This window comes from Nesoenas mayeri (assembly GCF_963082525.1).
Source record: "Nesoenas mayeri genome assembly, chromosome: 18".
In the NCBI taxonomy this organism is placed as follows: domain Eukaryota; kingdom Metazoa; phylum Chordata; class Aves; order Columbiformes; family Columbidae; genus Nesoenas; species Nesoenas mayeri.
The window spans coordinates 12,226,629-12,239,642 of record NC_137566.1 but is presented as its reverse complement, the minus strand read 5'-3'; the positions used below and the strand labels follow the sequence as shown (position 1 = coordinate 12,239,642).

General features: G+C 49.8%; 2 protein-coding genes across 2 annotated transcripts in view; one reads left to right on the top strand and one right to left on the bottom strand.

Moving 5' to 3' along the window:
- The window catches only part of SCAI (suppressor of cancer cell invasion), a gene marked incomplete at its 5' end in the record, with an annotated part of 29,390 nt that extends 20,195 nt beyond the window's left edge, over nt 1-9,195 (bottom strand). The window contains one exon of the mRNA XM_080355760.1: nt 8,852-9,195. Within this exon, the coding sequence (XP_080211886.1) occupies nt 8,852-9,195 (344 nt within the window). The remainder of the gene's footprint in view (nt 1-8,851) is intronic.
- Nucleotides 9,196-9,840: 645 nt separating this feature from the next.
- RPL35 (ribosomal protein L35) lies at nt 9,841-11,674 on the top strand. The gene is made up of 4 exons (XM_080356049.1): nt 9,841-9,955; nt 10,120-10,256; nt 10,763-10,844; nt 11,464-11,674. The coding sequence occupies exons 1-4, from the start codon at nt 9,953-9,955 to the stop codon at nt 11,611-11,613; spliced, it is 372 nt and encodes a 123-aa protein (XP_080212175.1). The 5' UTR covers nt 9,841-9,952; the 3' UTR covers nt 11,614-11,674.
- The last annotated feature ends 1,340 nt before the right edge of the window (nt 11,675-13,014 follow it).

Sequence of the window (13,014 nt, the reverse complement as noted above, 5' to 3'; positions counted from 1 at the left end):
ACTTCCATGACATCCCAGTTTAGCCAGGATGCAGCACACACATCCACTGGTCTTTTACACACCCAGTGACAGTGCACGAGAGCACTGGTGCAAGGACACAGGGTGCACTGCACAAACCACTTGTTGAACAGCTCCAGAAAAAGGTAGGAAGTATCTACTTATTGTCAGGTAACTGCAACATGGGTGCCCGACAGCGTAAGAGAGTTTCAAACATACCAACCAGATGTCGCAAGCTGTTGGTATGAGCCCAGCAAGCAGGACGCGAATCTGGCAAAGCACCAGCCTGTGTTTGAAATCTCTCAACATTTACATTCACACAGCACGACACACACAACACCGAGTACTTAAAGCACCAACGTATGAAATCGGAGCGAGCAGCGGGAGCTCACACACGATGTCAGAAGTAGCCGGGAGGCGAGTCAGGGCTGTCAGCGCGAGGGACGACACCCAGGTCCCGTGTGCTCCGCAGCGAGGGTGACCCGAGTCCCGCGGCGAGGCCGGTGGGATCGGCAGCGCTCCACCGAGCTGGACCAGGCACGCGACAGCAGCTTCAGACACATTGGCAAAAATTGAGGCATTTGCTTCAATTGCAAAGTATGTTTCATACAGTCTGCACATCATTCCTTTAATTTAATGGCAAAGTCAATTTTCTTTTATGCTACCCATAAGTTATACTGCCCAGCTACCCCAAGCACCACTATTATTGGCCAACTTTCAGGTTATAGGCAATTAAGATGTACTTTGAAAGTCTACTGCAAGCCCAGCCAATTCCTAAATATTTAGCACAATGCTAGTTTGTGGAAAGTTAGAACATAGTACATTAGGACATCCATTAGTACATAAACATCCAAATCAGAGTTAAAAGTACAAAGACATGAAACCTCAGCCATCCACACACAACGAAACAGTATGTCTGTAATGACCTGAAGATGCAGCACAGCTGCCGTGGGCCGCACAGCCCCAGCCAGCAGAGCCGCGCTGCCCCACAGCATCAACCTGGGACGGTGGACACGGAGCAGATCAGGTTTCAGCCTCTTGCAGGATAATTAAAAGCAGGTTCTGGCTCTGCCACATACAGCACTCAGAAAGCAGGACTTTAAAATGATCCAGTGCATCTACATGTGTACATGGTGCAGTGGAAAGTCCTATTGAAAATCCTGACACTTCAACAGTAAGCACGAATCCTGCTCAGAATGGACTGGTTCCTTACTCACTACAGGTCAACTCTATCTTCATGATTATTATAAAATAACACCATATAGAAAATATATTACAAAGATACTCAGATTGAATCACATCACTGGCACACAGTCTTCCTTCTATGAAAAAATAATCAGGAAAAGGAATAAGGGGTTCAGCCAAGAAAGAAAAGCAGTGATGAACTGAGTGGAGTAGTACTAAGCACGACCACTTCCCTCTGTGAGATATCTTTAGAAAAGCAGCCAGAAGGTAACTCTTCTACAGATCTCAAATTCAAAGCAGCATTTTGGTTACAGACATGAGACAGGCGCTGCTGCAATTTAAACCCTGGTTTCACACGGACACAGCACATGTCTGAATATGAAGGAAAGATGGAAAGCAAAAGGCCAATAGGAGCCATTAAATGACAGGTGAGGCTGGCTGTTCCAGCTGACAGAGAAGGAAAATAAAATCAGTTCTCTCATGCACTTGTTTTGGCTTCTCATGCTTCGGAGGGGGTGATACTGGGTGGTGTACAAAGCAAGAACTACTATCACGAGCAGCTCAGGAGAGGAGGAGCTCTTCCCTGCGCTAAACACTGTTGTAATGCAGCAGCGTTACAGACAGGAGAAAGAATTATTATTAGAAACAGCAAGTGGGCACAGCAGAGAGAGGAATATAGCTACTGACATTGTCCTTTCCTCAGGGACTGCTGAGCTCCACAGGAAAAACAGAAATAAAATGCAACCAGTAGTACATCCAGAGTGTGGACCTCCCCTTCTCTTCGGTAGCAGAAGTAACCCACAGATCTGTGCTCCTCTCCTGCAAACAGACAGTTCTCTCCGTTTTGACAGCCCAGCTGTACCAGAAATATCACCTACTTCATTTTTCGGTTTTGTATTTGTCATTTTTTGCTTTCTTTCATGCAAAAGTGTTGGGCTGTTTTGAATGACAATTTTTAAGTAGCATCTTAAAAAAAATTATCTCCAGAATCTGGTAAAGGAGACACTGAAACATTGGTTTAAAAGACTATTAAAATAAGTCAGAAAATGGTGACTTGCAGCAGAACTTATTATTCTCTCAAAGATTTTGCCAACTCCTCAGGCCAAACAAGGCAGAAGAATTGTGCTAGCCAAGCACTGCGCTTCGTGTGCCAGGTTCTCACCACGCTCTCAGAACACACAATTCCAGGTTTGCTTGGTACAACACATCAACAGATTTTAGAAATTCACCCCATTGCAGCACGCAGGGTAGAGGAGAATCTCAGGGGGGATGGGTGCAGGAAGCAGATGAAAGTTTCACAATGCCAGCCAGGATTTTTCAAGTGATGTGTCACATAACTCACATTTCCACTTCCCTGTTGTTTGTTGTCTCTCATCTAAGGTTTTCCAGGCTCAGCTGGATGGGAAAGAGAGCACGGAAGTCCATGGCATGCACTCCTTACCAGCCCTGTGCTCACACTCGGGCCTGGAGAGCCAGGCGGGCTCTGTGAACCATGGGAGAACACTCTGGTTTGAGGAAATGATGCTGATAATGAAAGTCAAGTGTAGATATGTTAAATTACCGTATTAGGTGCACGACGCCTTAGCCAGGATCACTGTAACCTGCCATTCCGCTGCCTGGTAGAAGAGGGTGGTCATAACTTCACACCTGACACTCACCAGGAAATGAAACCTCCCTCCCCAGCAAGCACGGTGAGCGGCCCGGCACACTGCCAGCGTGTAGGCGAAGCTGAGCGAGGCCAGGTGCAGGCAGGGCAGGTTCCTAGAGCCACAGAGCTGGCTGGACACAGGACTGATCTCCTGACAGAGCATTTGTACAACCCGTCTGTTGTACAGCCTCTGCTGGTTGTGTCCTGCATCCAGAGTCACCTGGACAGCCCCATCACTTGAGTATTTAGAGGATAAAAGCTGTGAGTACCTACTGGCAGTGCTTTATCTACCTCACTTAAACCATCATTGACAGAACAACTCTTCTCACTAGAGCGTCAGCATTACCCTTAAAACTCTCATCTTGTACTACTAGAGGCAAACAATCTCATTACAAAGGCTTTGGCAGCACATTTATTCTGTCTGGTATTTTACCAAGGAAACCAGAGCCCGTAGTAGTGAACACAAGCAGTCTGGACTACAGAAACTTCACATATATTATATACAACCTGTCTGTCTTACTTCAAAACCAGAAGAATTTAGTCTTACATCTTTAGGCATTTATACTTTAAACTATCACATTCAGGAGAAAATGGTATGATTTTGTAAGTCTAAGTACAAGCGCACCTTTCAGAAGCGACTCTTCCAAAAATCAGAACATGTCACTTGTTGTGTCATTTAACAGGTGACTTCATGGACCTTATAAATACTGATGTCGATGGCATTCCAGCCCTCCAAAGATATGCACAGGAACAGATTTACTACAATGCAGAGAACTGATCAATGTCACCCAGTGAAGCTTCTTGGCTAAAATTAGAATGAGAATCTGTATTTTATTTCAGGTTTTTAGTACCAGTTGGAACCAAATCCAGCCCATTTCTCATCCCCAGCCATTGTTCACGTCAGGGCATGTCTGCACTGCAGCGGCAGCAGCTCCTGGCACAGCCGTGGGCTGGGACACGGCAGGATGAGCCCACCCGGCCGGGCAGGGGCCGCAGCCGGGGCAGCAGCAGCTGGGTCCAGTACCATGTCAGCACACCCAGCCCGTTCTGCACCCGCTGAGCCCACTGCTGTAGCAAGACGCACACAGAATGCACAATGAGAGCTGCTTGGGCAGAGCCCAGGCTTCAGAGACATTTTGTGTTTGGACATCACAATAAAAACCAACTCACAATGTCACTTAAGAAAGAGAAACATGCAGCTAGTTTATTTAGCTGATAATGCTGGTCAAATCACGTTCTCTCTGCCTAGATGCTTGCTTATTTCGAAAGGGTACTAAGGAGAAATGCCACATGAACTAGGAGGGTGAAGAACTTCTTGTAAACAAATGACAGTGCTGCTGACTGCAAGTCACCTGCAAGTGCAACTAGTTCTACTCCAACTGGGAATTCACCAAGGAAGTATTTTTCCTACTAAAAAAATACTAACTTTGCAGCTAACTTGAAGAAGTAGTATTAGAAGTAAGAAGTATCCAGAACTGCAGCTTTGGCATCTTTTCTCCAAGAAAAATGCAGAGCTGCTTATGACCATCACCCCATGGAAACAGAGCATCATCCCTCCTGCCTTCCACATTCAGATCATAGAAGCCACACCTTACCAGCACTCTTCTGAATTCACTATAGGCACAGACCAATATAAGAGACTTGATGTCACCATGGGATGCACGTGGCCTTTTGCAATTGCCTACATAACACAAAACTTTTGCTTCTCTTCTTTATGTTTCTGCCACTGGCAATTTGTTCCACATTTGTCCACTCTGCGCCCTCTGTGATTCCTCTTTCGCTGCAGTTCGTGACCTCCTGTGTACAGGGTGGAAAAAAAAGGCAAAGGCTAAAAATGTCATCACAGTTGGGCCTCTGCTCTTCCACTGACTTAACTGGCTTGCTACTAAAAATGAGCTCAAGCTCCAAGTCAGAGTTTCTGGGTCAGCAGAGCCCAGGAATCCCTAGGAGATGGTTCAGAAGCAAGGTAGAAGAGGATGCAAGTGTTTCCTTTTATCCAATTTCAAATCATGAATCTGTAGTGGTGCCTGCATTCCACCTACATGGTACTTGGTAGTCATTTGCATTGTGTGAGAGAGCAATAGCAAAAAGAACATCAGGCTAGCCTACTCTTGGCAGGGGTGGGAGGGGAAGAAGGGAGATAGAAAAACACCATCAGCTGCGGAGGGCTGAGCTGTGTGTATTTACATTTCACAAGCTAAACTATTTAGTGGTTTATTTACACACAATGTTCTTGGAGCAGCTAAAATGCCAGTTGTGTTTTATCTTGATTTTGTGGCAATGCACATAAGCCACAAAAATCATAGGAAGAGTCTGCAAATGAGATATGAACCTCATATCTGGAAAAGCACATAAGCCGCTGTGAGAAGGGAGAAAGATTTTGAGAGCACAGGCACAACAAGAGCTGAAATACACTAATTATGACAGGACACCAAAATACAACCCAGGGACTTATACTATGACCTGATCGTTGCTTTCGAGTTCATGCTGCAGGGATCGCACATCCCAGCGTGGCTCTCACAGGCAAGTCAACCTCCAGCACGGCATCCGGGGGCCGCAGGTCTCCCGGGCTGCCCCTCCATGTTAGAGTGAGGAGGGAATTGCAGTCAGCTCCATTTTATGCACACTCCATGGCAAGATGCCAACACAAGTGTTGACTGAGCCAAATCTGGGCCCCCTTGAACTAACCCATCACCTAAAGCAGGGCGGAAAAGCACATGCCTCTCGTATCCACAGCGGCCAAGTTCCTGAAAAGCATCCGAGTTACAAGAGATTTTTTTTTTCTTTCTTTGCTCAAAAAACAACCGATGTTTTAACTCTTCAATGTACACTCACTAATTCAAAACTGAATGGTTGCTATACAATGTAGCCTGATGTTAATGTGATGGAGAGACCTCTTTCTAGCAAGTCCCATTATCTACTAGATGGCCCAAATGGCAGTTCAGGCCAGTGTCCCATCACAAGGGCAGTTCTCATCACACTCTGCATCTCGTTAGTGTTCCCCGCCAAGGTACCAATGGCTGGTGTCCAACTGGAACCTTACTCTGAAAAAAGAGCAGCAGTACGAGCTATGGAAAGCTTTTTGATCAGCTCGGTTCTCCCCCCGAAGCGGTGGTTGGCAGCAAGCTGCCAGCAAGCTCAGGAACTGCACCGAGAGCATCACACTGGGAATCCACCCGCCTGGTCGGAACTGCTGCTGGACCGTTCCTCCGCCACGCAGCACAGAAATCCCTCTGCTGACTTCTGCTTTAATTACATTTAAAAAAAAAATCAGCCGTTAGTCTGTGTTCCATTATAATAATAGCAATAATTAAAAATACTTCAGATGACAAGTCCTCTAAACCTGCTGCTCCATCTAGGCTTTTTGGCATCGCACACTTCCTTTCTTGCCTGACATCCTCAGGGAACCAGAGCAATGGTTATTCTATCCTGCTCCTCTCGCAGGCCTGCAGTGCACTCTCTCAGCACATGTAAACTGCTAGGTAATATTTGTGTTGGCAACTAACCTACATACTTTATAGAAACAGACCTCTGTTTGACCCTCCATGCAGCTCCCACACACAATTTGGTCCACTCCTTTAAACTGCTCCCTCTGCTGCAACACGTACCCCATTCCATACCTTCGCACACACTAGAGCAGCGCTTGTGCGTAAAGGGAGCTGCTCAGCCACCAAAGCCAAGCCTGCAGAATGTTCTTATGCAAGAAACCACAGAAAATGATTATAAAACTTGCATGTACAGGACCTGGTTTTCCTTCTACAAAAATTGCTGCAACTGAAGATTTTGGTGAAAAAAAACCCAATGCCAAAAAAATTAAAACAAAGCAAAAACCATGAAAACTCTAACCTGTGAAAAGTTCTGTGAAAAAAGACAGCAACACACAAGTTGTATCGTGCTTTGGGGAGTTAGTGGGAGGTGTTAGGGTTTTTGTTTAAAGTACAGTTAAATTTTAGCTATTTAAGCAGTAACGGCCCCTCAGAACAGATTTTCACGTCAGAACTCTTCCTCCCTTGCCCAAAGCGCACAATGCAGAATAAAAGATAAGCCAACAAAGTAACACGTCCAGGTGATCAAATTAATTCCCATTACCCATTTATTCCACAACAGTTTATAAGCAACTCCATTTAAAGCCAGCAGAACTAAACCAGAATAAAAATCATGCAAGAAGAGGCGCAGTGTGGCTGGCAGGGACACGGCGAGCGCGGCGGCAGCGGAGCAGGGACTGTGCAGTCGCAGCGTGTGACAGGAGCAGCGCTGGCAGCAGAGGAGGGAGCGACAGCCCCGGCCTCTCACCCGCCTAAACCTGTGCCTTCCGTGCAACACCACCGGCCAACACCACTGCATTTCAGCACAGAACCGTGTCAGGGGAAAAGCCTCTGACAGGTTTTAACTGTTATCCTCCATTTTTATTACTTCCTCAAATAAAACAGTAACACATAAACGAATAACGATACAGTCCAGCTAAATATTCCTCCTGCTCCTAAGCACTTGGGCATTTTATCACTTGTAGATCTGGTTTCTCAGCTGAGCAGGTGAACACACAACAGAGTGCTGCTGTTTGTATCCTTCTTACATGTAGAGTTTAGCCTGACTAGTCGTCTTTGTGATAAAATCTTCCAATGTTTGCAAGGGACATGGATTGCCAATTGCATTTTGATACTGTGTTGTACCTATATTTCAAGATAAAACAATGATAACAACGATCACAATCTCCTTTATAGCACAGCGCGGTATTTCTTCTCTCCATATAGTTTCTATAAATGGTTTTTATATTTTCTGTAGCAAAGTAGCTGGTTATCATGTTTGTGTATACTCTCTGTATTATTCTGGCAGCCCAAAATGATCAGAGACCTATCCTCTTTGCTTCTAATTGACTCATTGATTCTTTAATTTAACATAAACGGTGACCCAGTTTATTGGAACATCTCTAAGAACATGACCTACAGTCAGGTGTCACACTTCTTAATCACCGCCGCAGCAGTCTGAGCAAGGGAAGTCACAACTCTTACACAACAGGGTTCACACAAGGCAGCAGTAACCATATCTGCAAACTTCCATAGCAAGGCCTGTAACAGGATGATCTTCTACGATTTCCAAAGGCTGCCACCAACACTGTGGTTCTGTTGCTCACAGGAATTGTGGGAGATGCCTCACAACAGCATTTTAACCATCACATGGTCTAACAGTGCTGCTTTGCATTAGCTTAGACAAGATGCTCAGAATTATGGACTGCATTTGGATAGCTCTTGGAAAACCTAGCAATCTTCTATATTAAGGGATCCATTTTGCAGGTTGAAGGACTAGAATTGTATAGCCAAGACACAGCTTAAATAAGCAAGCTTGGAGCCTGGTTATTAAGTTGCAGAAGTGTTCTGAGATGGGAGATTAGACCCAAACTCTGAAAACCTGCAGTCTTGATCCTGAGTGTTTTATCTTGAGGAGCCTTTGGTTATTGCCATTTTTATAGCTAGTAACAGGCAAGAAATCAGGGGGAATGACCCAACGTAACAATCATGCAGCTTCTATCTCCAGGGGCATTTCACCTCACATACTATCCAGGTCATTAATCAGTACAAACCAAGAATTTGGTGAAGAGGGAGGTGCCAAGATGAAATTTTTAAATCAGAACAAATTCACAATGGTTCAGTTAAACTTGCAATCTGGATTTCCAGCATTGCATAGGCAGCTGTTGTAAAATCCAGCAATATTTCATCCAAAAGGATTCACTCGCTGATGCAGAACTGCAGGTACCTGTCAAAGGTGTGCGAAACACCTATGGCCTCCCCAGCGGGGAGAGGTGGGGTCACGAGAGGGAAGACACCATAAAAAACAGAGAACTTCATAAAGCGGGGAGCATTTTCATAATTATTACAGTTACACTGCAAGTCAAGGCCTAAGCAGAGAACGTGTCACATCGCATTTCTCTTCTCCATCAACGGCAGAGCCAGCGGCGAGCGCGGCTCCGTGCCCGGGGCCTGGGCAGCCTCAGCGCCGCGCTGCCCGCACCCGGCCGGGGCACACCTGCGAACCTGCGCCCGGTTTCGGAAGGCGCCAAACGCCGCGGTGAGGCCGCCCCGCCGCCGGAGCATGCCCACGGGAGGGGCCGCTGGGCACAGCCCCGCCCCGCCTGCCGCGCCGCCCGGCCGCCTTACCTGGGCTCCCGCCTGCGGCACGGCTCCTCCGCGGGGCCTGCAGCTCTGCGGGGCCGAGCGGGCGGTGAGCGGGAGCCGCTGCCGGGCCCGCCCCGAGCCGCCCGCAGCCGCCACCGCTCGCTCCCGCCCGCCCACGCCACCGCCCCGCCGCCCCTCGCACCTGGAGGCCGGGCCGGTGTGGGGCAGGCGCTGCCGGGCGGCTCCTCTCACCATCCGCGCCGCCCCCGCCAGCTCCCGGGAAAAGCCGCCAGCGCCGCCGCGGCGAAGGCTTCGGCTGCGCGGAGCGAGGCTGCCGCCTCACGCTAGTCTGGGCCGGCCCCACCCGCTCCTATTGGCTGAGCGCCCGGGATAACAGCGAGGCGGCTCTCTGATTAGTGGCGCGGGCTGTCAATCAGGAGCCCCCGGTCCTCCCGCGCGGGGCCGCTGAGGCACGGCGGTGCCTGGATACGGCGGGAGCCGGCGCCACCGTGTGGAGAGGCCTGTCCCGCCGAGCCGGACCCGACCCGCTCCCTCCGTCCGTTCCTCGGCCCGTCCCGCCCGGCCACCCGCGCGCACGGCCACCCCGCTGCCGCTGCCCCAGCCCCGCTCTGCCGCGGTGGCCGCTCCCGCCCCACCCGCCGTCACGTCCCCACCGCTAATGGAGTAAGAGTGCCGCACCTCGGCCAGCGCGGGAACACCGGCTCCGCTCTGACAGGGCTCGGGCGGCTGAAGGAGACGTGGGGGCCGGCGGCAGCCCCGAGCCGCCGCGGCAGAGCGGCGCAGCAGCCCCCTCCCCAGGGGCCGGTGCCCCGGAGCCTCCCGCCTTCCCTGTCAGCGCCGGGCCGGTACCACCGCGCTGCCCGCGGGGGAAGCGCAGACTCCTCCCCCCGGCCGGCCGCTGATTGGTAGGCTCCGGCCGGCAGCACCCTCCGCCCCCTGTCCCCGCGCGGCTTCCGTCCCTTCCGCCCCGAGCCGCGCCGGTGCTGCCATCATGGTGAGCGGGTCCTGTGCGTCGGCCGCAATCCGGCGGCATCCGGCGCCGCGCTGGGGGCAGGGGAGGGCGGGCGGCGGCGCGGGGCCCGCGGGGCGGCGGGGGGCGGCGGGCGGCGAGCGGCGAGTTCCCGGGAGCGGGGCTGACGGTCTGTGCGGCGCCCGCAGGCCAAGATCAAGGCCCGAGACCTGCGCGGGAAGAAGAAGGAGGAGCTGCTGAAGCAGCTGGACGATCTGAAGGTGGAGCTGTCGCAGCTCCGCGTGGCCAAGGTGACCGGCGGGGCCGCCTCCAAGCTCTCCAAGATGTGAGTGCGACCGGACCGGCCCGGGGCGGCGGCTGCGGGGGGCGATGCTGCGGGGGGCGGCGGCCTCCTCGGGACCCGCCTGGGAGCGCGGGCCGCGGAGCGGTGTGTGTGGGACGGGCCGGCACAGGCCGTGGGGCCGGCACGGGTTGTGGGGCTGGCACAGGCTGTGGGGCCGGCGCAGGTTGTGGGGCTGGTACAGGCTGTGCGGGCACCTTGTTCCATAAAAATAAGAAAAGAAAAAATGCTGTGGACGGGGCACAGGTGCTTGTGGGCTTGAAAATCCATTTGTGTGTCTCTTTTGTCGGAGATCACAGCATGTTAGGGCTTGGAAGGCACCTTGAAAGATGTTAAGCTGAGATGTGCCCGAAGTTGTTAGTGTTTTGCTCCAGTGAGCACAACGTAAGTTACTTGGTTGTAGCGTGCACGCGTTTTCTGTGTGCTGCTTCCAAATCTGTGGTGCTTGTTTTTCACTATGTTCTGAGACGTGCTTTTTTTCCCACCTGCAGACGTGTGGTGCGCAAATCCATTGCCAGAGTCTTAACTGTTATCAATCAGACCCAGAAGGAGAACTTGAGGAAGTTTTATAAGGTAAGTGCAAGTATCTTACATAGTGCTCTTCTTTCTCTTATTGTTTTCAAACACATAGTTTGAAGGAAGGAACTAATTTTGTGGGTTGTTACTTGAAAGCTTAAAACTCAAGGAAAAAAATCCTCATTTGTGTTTAGTTGTAAAATTCTCTAGTCCTGATTATTTTTTAAATATTACTGCAAGACTGCCCTGAGTTCTGTAAGCTGGGTGTGAACCTGCTTTTGCCAGGTCGATGTGCTGCGCAGCATCACCTCTCCGGGGTGCAGTGTACTTCTAGAAAAGTTTCTGTAATTTTCAGAATATTCGTTCTTGGGGGCCAAATAGAATAGGAAAAAAATAACTTTTCAGGGGGTGTTGGAAAGCTGGAACTTGTAAGATGAAGCTTTACTTAAACCTGAGGCAACGCTAGTACAACTGGTACAAAAAATAGAGTCAACTCATGTTTCCTACTGGGCAGAAGTTCTCTTAAGCTTTGGAGTGTAGTGACAGTCCCATCAAAAAGGAGCGTAAACCGTTGCTGCTGCTGTTGTTACAGGCAGCTCGGCTCCCTGTGAGCTCATGCACCCAGTTGCTGCCTTGCGGCCTCTCAAACTCAAACGTTATGTGTTTTTGCAAACAGGGCAAAAAGTATAAGCCTCTTGATCTGCGGCCGAAGAAGACTCGTGCCATGCGACGCAGATTAAATAAGCACGAAGAAAATCTGAAGACCAAGAAACAGCTGCGAAAAGAACGTTTGTACCCTGTCCGGAAATATGCCATCAAGGCATAAAACCACAGTGTGCCGACAGTTCTTAATTATATTGGCTCATTAAATAGAATTTTCTTTGGAAGCTGTCACTGGTGGTTTTTTCAGTGTGGTGGGCTAAAGAACTCATCAGCTTTATGAAGGTGAATTGGAGGATTCACAGAAAGTTTATTTCAACTTTGATTGGTAATGAAAATGCTAACAAAACCTGCCGTTTAGGTTTGTTGGGGTTTTTTTGAAGAGCAGCAGATGAGTACGGATCTGTGAAGCTGGTTCAGCTTAACGTGTAAAAAGTATTTAGCTTGAGGTTGATTTAAAATGGAAACTTCACACGGATGTTTGCAGTGAGCCGGTATTCATCTCTTCAGTAGCGTAAGAGTAAATATTTGAAGTTTCTGTCTTGTGCCAGTGTTTAAGTGTTTTGGAGATGAACTAATTTGCGAAGATGGTTTAGAGGACTTCATTGAGACGGAAGAATTCAGTCAGCACTTGTTCTGGATGTTAGGAAAATGAGGCAGGTGTGATAGTTTCAGACCGAGTGTTCCTTTTGTGTGCGTGTGAAGACTTGTTGAGGTCAAATCGGGAAACTGGACTCGAGAGGAGCTGGTTGAACCAGGAGATTTTACCTCTAAAGTTTCAAGGCGCTCCCTGGTCTCCCAGCTCCACACTGTCAGCTGAAGCAGTTAAATGGTTTGACTTTCTGTCCCCCATGGAGCTGGTTGGAACTCGGAGATGGAGTTGTGATTCCAAAGGCCTTTTTTGGTTCGGATGTGAGGAAGAGTTAGTGCTGCTTGAGCATTAGTGCTGCAGCACTTGTGGTTTGCGTTAGTGTAGCTAATGCATTCGCACATGAAAAATTCTCTACCCATTATGGAATCCTTAGATTGGATCCAGATTCTGTTTAGGAAAAAGATCTTAATTCTGCTCTCTGAGCTTACCATAGATCTGAAGGACTCTTAAGCCTCAAGTTTTAACCAGAGAGATCTAATTATGTGTGGTGAAGTGCGTTTCCCATGTACTGAGCTGTGGGGAGGGGTAGCTTTGCGGTGATGCCGGTGCTGGCAGCGCGGTGGCTTTGTTAGGAGCTTAGTGTGGGCCTGCACGCGATACATTTGCAGCCGAGGGCGCAGCCTGGCACAGCGCGGGGCTGCTGGAGCTGAGATGGAGCATTGAGCCTGGAACCGTCCTCTGGCTCATGTCTGTGGGACCACGGAGACGGGGGTACAAACACTTGGTGTTACCATCCTGTGGGGCAGCAGCTCCTGGAGGAGCACAGAGCTGTCACCAGCACACGTGGCCATGTGGCTGCGAGGATCCCGGCTCTGCGCTCTCCTGCCCGGGGGCCCGGTGGCTGAAGGGGCTGTGGGAGAGGCTGGTTCCTGGGCTGGGAGCGGGGCAGAGGCTGCTCCTGTCACGTTGTGCCCA

What these genes read in the sequence shown, in the direction of transcription:
- RPL35 (XM_080356049.1), top strand. An exon ending in GCCTCCAAGCTCTCCAAGAT is followed by an intron (nt 10,257 to 10,762) that starts GTGAGTGCGACC and finishes TCCCACCTGCAG; the next exon opens with ACGTGTGGTGCGCAAATCCA. An exon ending in ACTTGAGGAAGTTTTATAAG is followed by an intron (nt 10,845 to 11,463) that starts GTAAGTGCAAGT and finishes TTTTGCAAACAG; the next exon opens with GGCAAAAAGTATAAGCCTCT.